The 14,374-nt window shown below is 38.6% G+C and overlaps 1 protein-coding gene across 1 annotated transcript; it reads left to right on the forward strand.

Moving 5' to 3' along the window:
- Window positions 1-34: 34 nt before the first annotated feature.
- On the forward strand, window positions 35-12,700 carry spata17 (spermatogenesis associated 17). Its single transcript, XM_055154317.1, has 9 exons — window positions 35-152; window positions 380-469; window positions 1,559-1,640; window positions 2,985-3,035; window positions 3,967-4,070; window positions 9,355-9,478; window positions 10,924-11,166; window positions 12,422-12,543; window positions 12,643-12,700. The coding sequence occupies exons 1-9, from the start codon at window positions 88-90 to the stop codon at window positions 12,698-12,700; spliced, it is 939 nt and encodes a 312-aa protein (XP_055010292.1). The 5' UTR covers window positions 35-87.
- Window positions 12,701-14,374: the final 1,674 nt, after the last annotated feature.

Here is a 14,374-nt window from a genome sequence, read left to right on the forward strand (position 1 = left end):
TTCGCTCCCACGTGCTTCTGGGTTTGCTACCCACAGTGCCACGGAAATGGTTGCCAAGGCAACGGACAAACTTACGCCTGCGTGGACATGGCGGATGTGCTCAGTCTGACAAGAGAAAACGAGTTTCGAAAAGAGTATTTTTATAGAAACAGGTTTGTTCACGCATAGCAGATGAAGCGACAAAGTGTTTTCGTCGTTAACTGAATAAACCACAATTTGCATCTCTAAATGCCTAATTATCGCTGATCAACTAGCTAGCTAAAAGCAGGATGTTTCATTAGGATTTTTACGCTAAATTAAAGACTGCACGCGGTTTCTAATCTACACGTAAAACGTTATTATTGTTATTTTAACTGTGGGCTGTGCTTTGCTTTACCAGTTTAGCAGAGGAAAATAGGCAGAAAGAAAACCAGGCTGCCATCTGCATCCAGAGCTGGTTCCGAGCCTGCAAGGTTCGGGCTTACATCAGGTACTGTTATTCACTCTTTATTTTATTTTTTTCAGTAAAAATGACAACAACAAACATTCATCTTAAAATATAAAATAAACATCAGGCTGTTCAAGAATTGGTAGCATGTGCATTTGTGCATGTGACATAATCTTAGACTGCATACACGGTCTATGGATATAATTAACGATACTACAATAACAAATGCATCTTATTTGAGGACAACCATGATTTGAGTTCAGTACTGTAATGACCCCTGGTGTAAAGCTTTGCAAATGGCCTTGAGGAATAAATGTGGCCTACACTCTTTGCTCCTTTCACAGAGAGTGAAATAAATGTCTTAATCTCTGTGCCTGTTCTTATACTGTGACCCAAGCCCCATTCTGCAGGGTCAGCAGACAAACTTCCAGACAGTAGGTTAATTCAGATTACTTTAGTTAATTGATCAATGCGTTAAGTGGATAATTAGCAACAGTTTTAGCTGCCTAAGTGCAACTCCGGGGTTGTGCTATCCCCACTATCAGCATTGATTTTCTGGGCATATAAATGGCCTTTTGGAAATTGATGGCCTCATTGGAAGCAGAGAATCGCAGTGGACTTGCATTTAGAGTGTGTTTGAAGATGAATACAAATGCATGGCTCCAACTAAAGGGGTGAATGGCTTATCGGACATGATCGAAAACCCTGTAAAAATATTCTATATGGCTTTAGGTGAGCATCTCAGAGTATTAAACCTGTCCCCTGCAAATGGAATAGTGTTTGCCTAATTCACAAATAATTTATATTACACTAATATGAGAATTTAAAAAAGGCATCCAACATCTTTTATTATTATTTCATTTATGGATAAGCATTTCAGAGTACTAAACCTGTCCCTTGCTAATACTGTCTGCAAAATGCACAAATAAACCAGATGGCGTCAATATGAGATTTTAAAAAAATAAGTGTATCTAACATTTTTATTATTTTATTATTTTACCTATTTATGTCAAATTCTCTTTTATTATGTACTTCTAAATATATCCCAAATTGCACTCCTGTGACTGAATGTATTTAAAAAAAAATAAATACAAGAATAAAACTAATCCTTTCTCTTATACCAATTTACAGCCATCTGCACAAGAAAGCAGTCATTATACAGAAGATATGGCGAGGCTTCAGAGCAAGGTCACGTTTCAGACAAATGGTGAAGGTAAGCTAGTGCCCATAATGGTTATAGATATATTGATTATGTTATGATAGTAGGCATTAGAATTCAATTGCCTTATCCCTAAGTCGCTGTCTCTGACCTTAGGAAATATAATTCACTCATTACACATTGAGAAATTAGCTCTTAAGAAATATAAATACGATAAGAGATCCCATTTGCCATCAGAACACCACAACTCCTGGGAAGCATTTTGAGAAACGGAGATGAGCTGAGAGTCAGAGGAATCCGTTAGCTTGTGTATGCGTTTGCACTTTAGTAAAACAGGGTCCCATTTCCAACATATTGCCTCCAACTGCTTCTTAATTGAACAGATTGTTGATACCGTATCCAATACCCAGCGCTCTCACGTATAATTTTCCCCTGGATTGAGTTTAGTAAACGTATCACAACAAGCTATTTATCATGCTTGTAAATTGACTGTTTGCTAAAGCATAACTGCCAGCCACCATTTGGGAGGCGTTCAAGAAATGAAGAGAGGGGGTTGAGGCCTGCGGTGTGAGCGCTGCTGAAATAAACGATCAAGGATGTGTCACAGCACACATATGGGCTAAAAAGAGACTGTTTGCTCTCATTTGGCAGCAGACAAGAGCTAATTTGGATCACTCTGAGTTGCCACACTTGACTCTTTTGAATTAGCCCGTAGGACTTTCCTTTCTCCCTCTCACTCTTTATCACATATAATCTAATGTCCACAACACCTCATCTGAAAACATCAAGCTGAATTTATTACCCGCTTTCAAGTCTTTGTCTCCCTCCCCTCTCCGCTTCTCCCACACTTCACTGTCAATATTCAATAAGACATGTTGAGATATGAATCCCTTTTATGACTGGCTCTTCAGGTTGCTCTTAAAGTGTGCCCCCGGTGGCAGGCTTGTGCTTGGAGTTCAGCTGAATATTCCCAGTCCTTTTGTTAGTGGTTTCTGGCAGCGCTGTCATTGATTATGAAATCCAGAGGAGAACGTTCTGCCGTCATACATCTCCATTAGCTCACTGCTTGACTATCATAGATTTTCTTGGCCCTTGTCTGCGTTGCCGCATTAAGGGGCTATCGTCCTCCCCTTGATACAAAGACCCACTAAATACCTGCACACTCTTCCTCTCCCTCCTCAATACTATAGACTTTTCCCTTTTTGTCTGGGCTTTCCTTTATTCAATCTCTATTTTGCTGTCCCCTTTCTCTCTCCCCACATTTCGCACTGGTGCTATCTGTGCTTCCTCTGTGCTATGTATTATGTATAAAGAGCTCTTTATCTTTGACGCCTGCTGTGGACAGATCAGAGGGCCGCAAGACAAGATGTAACGCCATCTTTTCCTTTGTGTTCACAGGCGGCATATTTTATCATGAAGATGAATTTCTACGAGGCGATGGCGGTCAGAGTAAATATCACCCTGGTGTCTTGTGGTAGCAAATGACAATCTGTGGGGAGGGACCTGTGAATGGGAGTCCTTGGTTGCTCAATTCATAACAAAAATATGAATAATAATGTGTATCTAACATCACAGCAATATATTCTATTAAATATAAAAATATAGCTGTTCTGTCTGCATGTCACTAAAACCAAAAATGTTGATAACATATTACAGAGCTGTGTCTGACTTTACACAAACTATGAATTTTCTAACAAATAATAGTTGCATTGTCCCTGTGCAAAATAAACAGAAGGTGATACAGAGAAAGCAAAGGGATCTCAATTTTCTATTCTCTTGAATCAAATTATTTTTTCCTCTTTTTCTGTCTGTTGTCTTTATCCAGGCAATCTAGAAAAGTGGAGGTGAATCTATTAAGCACGTAATAGAAACTAGTGTTTACACGCTACACCTGGTATTTGTATTAGATTCAACAGCATTGATTTTACTAGTCAACAAAAGGTCAGCAAGAACTTGGGAGGTGGCAATTACTTTATTTAAAATTATCTATTGACTGGCTGATCAATGCTAATTCTCATTTTGCTCTTTGTTGTTCTTCGCGATCTCCCACTTCTCTCATAGTGTGATTATTTTGTTCTTGCCATTGTTTTAATCTCCTAATTAGTCTGAAGGACATTCACCTCAGAGCTTTAAAATGCTTGGCTGATATTTGTGGGTGTGCATGGTGGCTAATCTGCTGCCTCAACAATCAATGTCTGCTCCTACAGTTAAAACATAAAACGGTGACAGCTGTCTCCACCGCTGTGCTTACTTACACCATGTTTGTGCTGTTGTGGCTATGGTCAATTATTAATGTTTGTTTAATTCATTAGAGTAATCAACAAGGGAAATCCTCATAATAAATGCTAAATATTATCTAATCATTGTATGCATTTTGCAGATTCAGAGAAGATGGAGAGGATATTTTGTGAGAAAATATGTTCACAGTTTCTACGCACGCAAGAGTTCCTTGGAAAATATTGCAATGAAAAATGAACAAGTCAGGTAAAAAATTACCCCCATTAACAAATTTTTTTCATTCTATTCATATTATAGAATAAACATCTCAAGTTTGACACATATGGCCAACTATGTATTTAAGTATAGCTTTGCAAGTGTTGAAGTGGGACTGTGTATCAGAAAGACAAAGGAAGGGGAGGGAGAGAGAGGGCTGCTCTGAAGTGCTTGAGGCTTAAGATGAGATAAGTGAACTACGTGTAGAAATTAAAAAATTACCCTCTGATTTGAACTGCGACTCCTGCATTAATAAAACCCCCTTTGCTTCAGGGCTTACTGCTAGAGATACACCATCTTTTATTTTTGACAAAAAAAAAATCACGTTTAGCTAATAGTCACATTCTTAATGTTGCTAATATATTTTACAGGAAAATATCTTTAGGCTTCTAAGCTTCTAAAATTAAATGTAAATTTGTTGAAGTGCTCCTCGGATCACTGATTCCCTCCTCCTATCCCCACCACTAATCTGCCTCCCTTCTGACTTTGAGACCTTTTAATGTGTTTTTTCATTCTATCTGTTAATAAGCATGTGTTATAATTATGCTTAATAAAAACAAAACAAATCTACTAAAACAAAAAAAAATGTGGCACATGATTTAGTACTTTTTTGGATTTATAAAAATACAAAACATTACATGACATTATATTACAGTAATGGTGAGACCTTTTGCGATACACAAACACCTTGACTCTCTCTAAGCCCCTCCCCTCTGGTTTGGGGTGGCGAGGTCACTTTCTCCCTAGTTAATCACATGTTTATTTAGTGCCGCTAGGGTCACAATCAATTAACATTGTGCCGACATTATTTAAAATATCCTTTTTGTGTTAGCTGCCTTCCCTATTACAGCCTGTTTGATTACTTCACAGACAGATTTGCTTATTAATCGGCTAGCACTGTTCAATAACTGATAACTAAAGTGGTAGATTTTTACCAAAGGCATCCTTATCTCTTAAAGGGCCTATATTGTGCTATTTTCTGATCTATGTTACAATGTTGTTTCCTCATCAAAAACACACCTGGAGTCATGTTTTGTTTTATTCACACATGCTTAACATGCATATTTAGGCTGAGTTCTTCTCTAAAACAGAAAACTCCCTGTTCCACCTTGTGATGTCATGTGGTAGTACAGGAAGTGCTCCACTGTGTTTTTCAACTCCATACACCTTCATAAGAATAATTTTGTTAAAGAAGTAAAGGTAAAATGCAGCTGTTAACTAACTGAAAACTACCTCTTCATGACATCACAAGATGAGTAGAGCATTTTGAACTTTGGAAATGCAGACACATTTCAGGTATGTTTTGATTAGGTAACAACATTATAATGAGATTAAAAGCTCACTAGAGTCAATTTAGTATAATATAGGACTTTTAAGTTTGAAAATCAACCTAATGCATTCACTTTACAGTCACCTTTCCGCTCCTCCGTCCTCTCCTCACCCTCTCCCCTCAATCTCAGTTCCTCATCTTCGTCACTCCCTATTCTCAATATGTGGCTTTGAGTGTCCACCCTCGTTCATCCCTTCCCTCCTGCTTTGCTTAATGAAGTCAAGACCTCGGTGCGGTCCCCACTCTGCCACACTTTTCCTTTGGTATCCCAACAATTTATCACTTTGTCAGGGAAACACTTAAAGTTCCTGGGCTATAATAAGGGCACGCGCAGGGACGATGGGGGCAATTAAAAAAAGCAGAGAGAGCTCACTTTGCATATTTACTAAATGTGTTGGTGTCATCACTGCTGCTGACTCCACCACGGCCTGTTGACTGCATGAAATATTCCTCTATTTGCAGTAAACAGCTGGGTAATTATTGCTGCCATAATCAGATAAATAATATACTCCCCATGAATAGAATGAGCATGGAGGTTTTTTTAGCATGTGCTTTGGTCAGTCTATGATTTTGTTGTGGTTGTTAGTGGTTTCCTGATTTGAATCTATATTCTTGTTGTTCATATTTGTAGTGAGCCTATCTCAAGGGCAGTCATAACAGGAGAGCTGCTTTGGTGTGAGACGGCCTATATGCCTGGCCCATCGTGCTACACACTTCTACATGCTATCATCGCTCTTTTGCTTCTCTTTTCTTTTGATCCACTTCATCTTTGTGGCTCCACAGTTGAAGTTACAGAGGAAGTGAGTTTCAAATCAAGTCAAAGGAGCTATGTGGTAACTATTGTCTATAATGCAGTTGTTTTCAGTCCAAAAACACAGCATTTCAAATTCTACAAAAGATTGTCATGAGCTCAACAGTGACTGCCCACCCTCACTTACGGAACCAGATTTCTCATTTTTCCCATAGACTTTCCAAAAAAAAATTAAAAGGTTGAAAGCTTGCTCAGGGCTAATTTGCTATGTGGTATCTAATAATCACAAGAAGACCTATACTTTTATTTAAAACCTGTTTCTGAAACAGTTATCAAAGCATTTCTCAGAATCTTGTTGAATGTGCTTGTTTGGCCTTTGAACTCTTAATATTTTAATTTTTCAAAAAGTCAATGGGGAAAATTAATGGAAAATGTACTTCTGGGCCCAGAAAAGGTTTATAAGGTTTCAGAAATATATTTCAAATAAAATTATAGGTCTTGTGGTTATTAATTGCCACATTGCCTATTAGTCCCAAGCCCCATTTATTTCTTCATCTATTTATTTTCAAAACGTCTATGGGAAAACTGGGCTGTCACTGTTGTGCTCCATCCAAGTTTATTTTCTTATTTTCACTGAATGCACAGATTGAGTACAACATTGAGTACAAAAAAAAAAGAAAAGAAAAACAAGCATGATACTTTTGATAACAGCTGGTAATATTTTTGATTCTCTACATAAGAAAATCACCCTACCTTTGTTCAATTATAATTGCAGATGAAATCTTACTGACTCACTGAAATCTCTGCATTGCATAAGTCACCCACATTGACAAGTTTAGTTCGTTTTCCTGATCTATTGAACGATTTAACTTGAGCAATTAAAAGAGCCAATCAGGTCAAGCTGTCATTAAATATTTAGGTCTTGGACAATTAGCTGCTCCACTGCTGTCCCGATGACCGCTTGCTGTCCTACAAAGCCCCTTCTTCTATTATTCTTTGACTTCTTCTGAACTCAAAATGTAAATTATTTAAAAAAGATATTTTAGCTAGACCATAGAAATATAAATAAGTTAAGAGGCACAGGTGAAAATGTCACTCCATTGTTTTAAATATGCTGGTAATACTTGATTAACCTCAACTAGGCTTTCATTTGACTATAAGTTCAGACCAACTGATTAAAGAGATTTATATTTGATTTCGTTATGCTCACAGGCCATGTGTATTGCAAAGTTTCAGATGACATCACAGCATTCTATAAGCCAATATTAATTAATACACATGGGGGGCAATGAAAATTAATATTGCTAAAATTATAAATTATGTTGTAATACAGTGAGTTCTTGTTTAGTCAGTAATTGAAAATATCAGGTTGACATTTGTGATTTTACCTTTTGGATATTTCATGTATAATGTAATCAAAAGGGAAATCTGGCCCTTGCTGTCCATCTGGGTGCAAGACATCATCGCATTCTTAAATCTGAAAACCACCAATTGTTTAATCGGTATTATTTTTTGCTTCTTCTCTCACTAGTCACTTACCCACAGCCTCTTCTCAGTGCAGCGTGGCGTACAGCAGGGCTAATGAGGGTTGTATGTTGTGGCGGCTGGTTGGGTCGACACAGATCGAGGTGCCTTCAGCCGTTACAAATCTGTTTGGCTTTTGTCCACTACACAGCAATTAATAACACTGGGGCTGGGGGCAGAGAAGCAAAGGTCACCCATTCAGCTTGACATGCACACACACACCCAGCCAAACATGGACCCACTCACACAGCTCTTCACACACTTACCATAGACACTTACAGATATAGGCACACATTTTTGTTGAGAGATATTCAGATCTTTTTTTTTGGTTATTTATTTATAAAAAAAATGTCTTTGCAAATGTCAAAAATATTTAATTAAACTTCCCTTTTTATCTTCGGCAACCTATGAATCAACTTATTGAGGTAGGGCAAGAGCCTGATGTAACAATAGTTTACATTTAGTGTTACAATTGAATCTCAAATTAATCTAAACTCAGTAAAACACAGTAATGGGTAGAAACATATATTTTTTTATATAGTTATACCACATTACTGATGCACATTTCTGCATAATAAATATGCCCATTTTAATACCTTCAGTGCCAGTCTAGTAGGGAAGCAATTTACTCACAACAAGGCTTTATATTTTGCATTAAGAACTAATATTACTTGAATGACAAAGGAAATAGAGGCCATGCAACCTCTATTTTTAACCTTCTCTTTGCATATATTATATCTGAATCTCATCTTTGTAGTTTAAATGTGCTTAAATAGCATGAAAACACACACACTGTAACTCTACTATGACTTGACTATCTAGCACATGTGACCCTGTGCATATTTTTTAATTTATTTTGTAATTTCATCTGGAGCTGAGGACGAAATGAGAATGCAAAAGCAGAAACAGTGTTGTGATTCCCTTCCCTTAAATGTCAGCAGCCCCAGAATGTGTTAACCTTACATTACAGATACATTATTAATATTCAGATACTTCCACTAACGTTTGCAATTGAAAATAAAAGTTGAAAAGACATTTAAAGATGTAGTAGCAGCCAGGAATGATGGAAGAAGACAAGACAAAGGGCTGTTGATAATCCATGGCTTCTTGGTATTGCTCTTGGTTGAAAGTGGAATAAGATTAATTTCCACAGTGTGTACGTGCGACTCATGGTCTTTCGTGTCCGCATTACCATGGTGTGTGTGTTTTAGTAATTGTTTCCAATTCGCTCTTTAAGTTATTACCTCCTTGTAACAATGAGGCTGTGTGATTGCAGAATGAAATTGCTGTGTATGGGCTTTTAATGCATCCCATTTAGCCCGCTCCGCTTAACAGATGTCACAGAAAGACCTGTCCTGGCTGCGCTGATGAAATATATCCATCATCCTCCTACTTATAGCTCTGCTGCCTCCACTTCGCCCCTTGTTTGTGCACTCTGTCTTTCTTTTGCATTTTTCTCTCTGTCTCTCTTAGAAGGTATTTCATCCATCTGCATGGCTCTATGCTGACCCATCAGTGTTAGAATGAAATTATGTCCATAACAGATTTAAATATTAAAATACTAGTTTACCAGTATGTAAGGGTTGATGGAGTCTTTTTCTTTTCAAATATATTGTCTCATATATGGATGCACAGTCTAAACTTACTTAAACAAGCTGTTTCTCTTACAGGAGAGATTTGGATGAACTTGAGGAGCTACAGAGGAGAGAGAGGAAATGCCTGAAGATTGTAAAAGAGCAAGCAGCCAAAGTCTACCAAGCTCATCGTTTACATCATCTACTCAGTACGAAGCAGGTTGGTTATCAGTAACGGAAGATGGAACATATTGTCTATTACATAATTTGCAATATTTGCTTTTTGTTTGTATGAAAATCTAAGCAAGTTTTTAAAAAAAAAGTAATATCATACATAATAATCGTTCAGAAGAATACAAAAAAAGTAATCCATCTGGACATGTGCCTGTTGTACTTGTCTTCATGGCTCTTGGGATGTGCTGAGTGGAACATTTGAGTGTTTCCCCTGGCACAGGTGTGCTGTGTGTGCATGTGCTATGTTTGTGTGCGTGTGTGGCATCCATGCATCTGGGACTCCCCATTGGGATCATAATGAAGACAAAGCACACTGGTCACTGTTGATTCAGCACTGCCACCTAGCTTTTTCTGAGTCTACTTTTCCTGTCTGTCCCCTTCTGGTTTTACCACTACCTCTGTCATCATTATGTGCATCAGAAGTTTACTACTTTCACAAAATGTTTGTCAAACAAACATAGTAAGTTGTAGTTTCTGCAAACAAAACTTCTAAATAATTGATTGCACATAGATTAGTAAAAAGTCTAAAAAGTTTCTCATCTGCCTGGTGTCGATCTCCTCCCCACTATCTCCGTCTCTCTTCTATCTCTGCATATGGCAGGGGACTCTCTCCCTTCGTAGCTTTGACCTTGTCAGCCGTGAATAGATGGCTCTCCCACACAGTTCATCCTTCCTCACTTCTCGGACCCCAGCCCACACACACATGCACACACACACACGCATACAAGGCTTACCAAAAGGCCCCAAGTCCCTCTGACAGAGACAGAGATGGTGTGTTCCTGAGGTCAACATCATTGCTCTTCCCGTAGCTAGGTTGGTACTTTTTGGCTTGCTTCTCTGTGTGTGTTAAGATGTGTGGAACACTGTTACCTTTAGAGTTTTAAGTGAGTGTATGTTCTGATGTTCTTTTTTTAAACTTTCACAAACATGATATCATATGTTTATGTATTTCCTATATTTGTCTAATTATTGACACAAAGTCAAAGTAAGAAATATATTTATTAGACAATTATAAAGAGCATACAGCATTAGCATACAGACTGTATCCTCTATATAGCAAATATCTTTTACAGAATACTTTTTCTAACATTATGCTTGGTTCAAAGTGCATATACTGTTTAAACCATTACTTTAATGAATGCCCTGAAGTCAAATTGTGGTTAAAAAATAACCTTGTGATATTGCGCAGAATGTGATATTCAGAACCAGAGGCCCTGATACTTTTCAGTTTTGAAAGTAAGGCATCATTTTACAGTCATTACCCAGTGGCACAGTCCATAAAACCTGAATATTAACCTCTATTTTATTACCTTTGTCTATTTTTGTCAAAAACTCTTGAGTATGCTGCTAAACATCCCATTGTGAATATGTCATTCTCAGTGTTTCACCTCGTCCATAATAGAATTGTTTCTTTTTTTTCTCTTTCATCAGTGCCCAGGGGTTTTTAACTCTCCATTCAGACGGGCCCCCCATGAGATGGAGCTGCTGCTGAGGCAGGTCAAGTACCAGGCCCCCACCAGGCTCACCCCCAGGGACAGGGCTTTTCAGTTGGGCACGCCTGGCCCAGCAGCCCCCAATTTTCCTGAGACCCTTGGATCCCCATGGATTAAAAGCACACATTCTGAGAGCTCCTCAAGGCCTGTACTGCCCCCCATTGTCAGCAGGAAACCTCAGGTGAGCTCAGAGCTAGGTTTACCACAAACAGTCCAAAACACTAACACATAATACATAACACATTCACAGCAATAACACTGGAGACAGTGTTATGAAACAGCATTAGATTTGCACTGTCATTGTAATTATTAGAAGCCCCCAACACAGCTCCTGATACAGTGTATTTTAAAACTCTTCTCTATGAATGATTAGATCATTAAATATAATATACAAAATCATGTTTTGTATATAGTTTGTGCTTTTATTCTGTTTCTATTCTGTATTCTATTTGTCTGAAAAGAGATGTGACCTGAGCATAGAGCGGAATGGTTTTATGAACACCTCAAACATCTAGTTCATACTCGTTACTATACAGGCCCTAGTTTCTCGATGTGCACTTGTATTCTCGTGAGCTGATGAGGAGTCATTTTACCATTGTGTTATTTACGCTCTGGAGATCTTTATTGCAAAGTACTTTCCTTGTTATTAGTTTTTAGCTATGTAAAACATAAGTGAGCAGAAATGAGGCATGGATTTGTCTCATTTTATTAGCTGTTCTCTCAACACTCAGCCTCATGACTGTGTCTCCAGCTGGAGTGCTTAGGCTGAGTTCATTACTGTCTCTTGATGGTAACATGGGGAAGAATACCCTTTGATTAATGTGCATCTTATTTTCCAGTATTTCCCTGTTTGTAATTATTGTAGATTTCCTCCCCTCTCAGCCCCCATCACCCTCACACTGCCCGCTGTGATAACTATCTCCTGGTGATGGATAAGGTGGAGGCTCTGGCTGTGGAAGTACTCAGGCCAGGCCAGTGATCCCATGGTGATAGGACCAAGGACAGGGTCCTTTCTGTTGCTCTGCACACATCACCCCCTCTTTAAAACAGCAACCGAAAAGCTCAAGGTCACCTTAAAACAACATTTTTGTAGTTATCAAAACAATGCAATCCAAATAATGGTAAAACATGCATAACTAAATATGCATTGATGTCACAAATTATTAAATAAATGCAGTCAGTACCCCAACAACTTCACACATTTGATGCCTTGAATTGGTTGTTTCCATGAGATAGTCCATTTTGTCAGCCTCCCTGTTGGCCTGACTCTGTCACAGAGATTCATAGTATTGGCCTGTTACTGTAGCATTGTGGCTCCATGAACTGTGGGATAAGGATGAGAAAACACTAGTATGTAAGGCTCAGATAGACAAATCTACTGTGCTCTTTGTCTGACTCTGGTTATATGTGTGTGTTTGGTGTTGTGGTCTGACTAGAGTTCACCCAGAGAGCCAGGGGAAGTGTGGGAGCAGCGTCTCCATTGCCCTAAACTGTCTTTGCACCTACAGACCTCCTATACTCTGCTGGAGGATGTGCAGAATGACCTGCACCAACACAAGTGTGTATTTATATTGGCCTCATTTCTCTGCGATGTTTGTGATATAACGCCACACTCACAGTATTTCTTTATTATATGTTTTACTGGTGATGACTACAGCATCAGTGCCTTTACAAAGTCCATCTATGCCAACAAGACTCTGATGAATGGACACTGATCTTAACTGATCTTTCAAGAAAAGGTAATCAGTAAGCATTACATCAGATCAGAACAGTTATTAAATGTTACATTTGGATTTTCATTTCACTTTCATTATTTTCTTCAAATGGGCAGCAATACTTAACTAAATCCATGTTTTTGGTAGACTTAAGCTTTTTTTTTTTTTTTTTTTTTAGAAAAAAATAAATACATTTTAGGACCCCTTCCCCTTTTCTGATATTTATGTAATTCTACAGTTTTTCCATCTTCTGTTCAACCAAATGAAAATGATATTTTCATCAGTTGGCACAGGCGGACTCCGACTATGACTATTTTGTTCTGTGAGATATGTCTTTAGAAGAATAGAGGAAATGAAGAGAATCAGTGCAGCCTAACCCTTTCAACTTGAGTTGCACAAATTTGTCAAAAGTGACAGCAATTTAATAAATCGCCGCTCTCCATCAAACGCATATGTGCACCCTCCCACACATATACACACAATTCCCAGTTCTGCCCTCCACTGCCCCCTTCCCATGTATACGTAAATGAGGTGTACGGAGAAGCCGTGCATGTGCTCGTGAGTGTGGGCCCTACGGTCTGGTCCAGGCATTAGGTAATTGACTGTGTCTTTGCTCAAGGCCTTTCATGGATCACCGTCCTTTATTAGCTCACTTCCCAGCACACACATGCACACACATACACACGCATACACATGCATGCACAGAAGCACACACACATGCAAAGTTCCCAGCAGCTCCACCCTGGCCTCCTTACCCCCCCACCAGCAGCACCCAAACCCAATTGCCCGGAAAAGAAGAGTGAAACAAGAGAGAGCCAGTGAGGAGAGAGGGAAGTCTGAGCACAACAGGGGAGTGCACTAACACGGCCTGGGGAAGTGCAGATAAATAAGGATGCAGAGTGAGTAGGCGGTCACAAAGGGTCTCCTACAGCTCACTACAACGCATGGCCAGTTGGAACAGTGCTCCCAGGCTATATTTTAAAACAAAAGAGATGGCTTTAGGCAAGTGAAAATGAAAGAACCCTTCACCGGCTTTTTAAAGTGATCCTGTCTGAATTGTTCCATATGTGACATTACATTGTAATTATAAAACACCTATGCAGATAGTTGAGTCAGTCCACCTACTCTTCTCTATATTATGCAAAATTGGCTTTAAGCTGTGTTAGAATGTTGATACCTCCTCAAAAACAGTTGTGTTTTGTTTCATTCACATATTTTTGAGTAATTCTGCCTCTGTCTGTATCTCTGAAGCTCAAAATGCTCTGTTCCACCTTGTGATGTCATGAAGTGATGGTTTTCATGTTAACAGCTACTTTTTACTTTTTGATCAGCAGAGACTGACTTTACAGGGTTGTAATTATCCAAATGATTCTTGTGAAGGAGTATGGAGTTTAAAAACACCATGGAGCACTTCCTGTATTACCACGTGACATCAGTTTGAGAGAAGAACTCAGTCTAAATATGCAGGGTTTGTGTGTTAAACATGTGTGAATGAAACGAAAGCACAACTCAGTGTAGATTAGACCAGAAAATAGCAGAATACGTGTCCTTTAGTCTCTTATAGGTGCCATTATCAAAGACAAATGTTATTTAGGTAATACATTTTCCACTGTAAACCATAAAATATCATTTTATATGGGGAAAGTGGAGATTAAAAAATGTATCAGTTCATAT

This window comes from Boleophthalmus pectinirostris, unplaced genomic scaffold (assembly GCF_026225935.1).
Source record: "Boleophthalmus pectinirostris isolate CB_2022bp ecotype Guang Dong unplaced genomic scaffold, ASM2622593v1 HiC_scaffold_19, whole genome shotgun sequence".
In the NCBI taxonomy this organism is placed as follows: domain Eukaryota; kingdom Metazoa; phylum Chordata; class Actinopteri; order Gobiiformes; family Gobiidae; genus Boleophthalmus; species Boleophthalmus pectinirostris.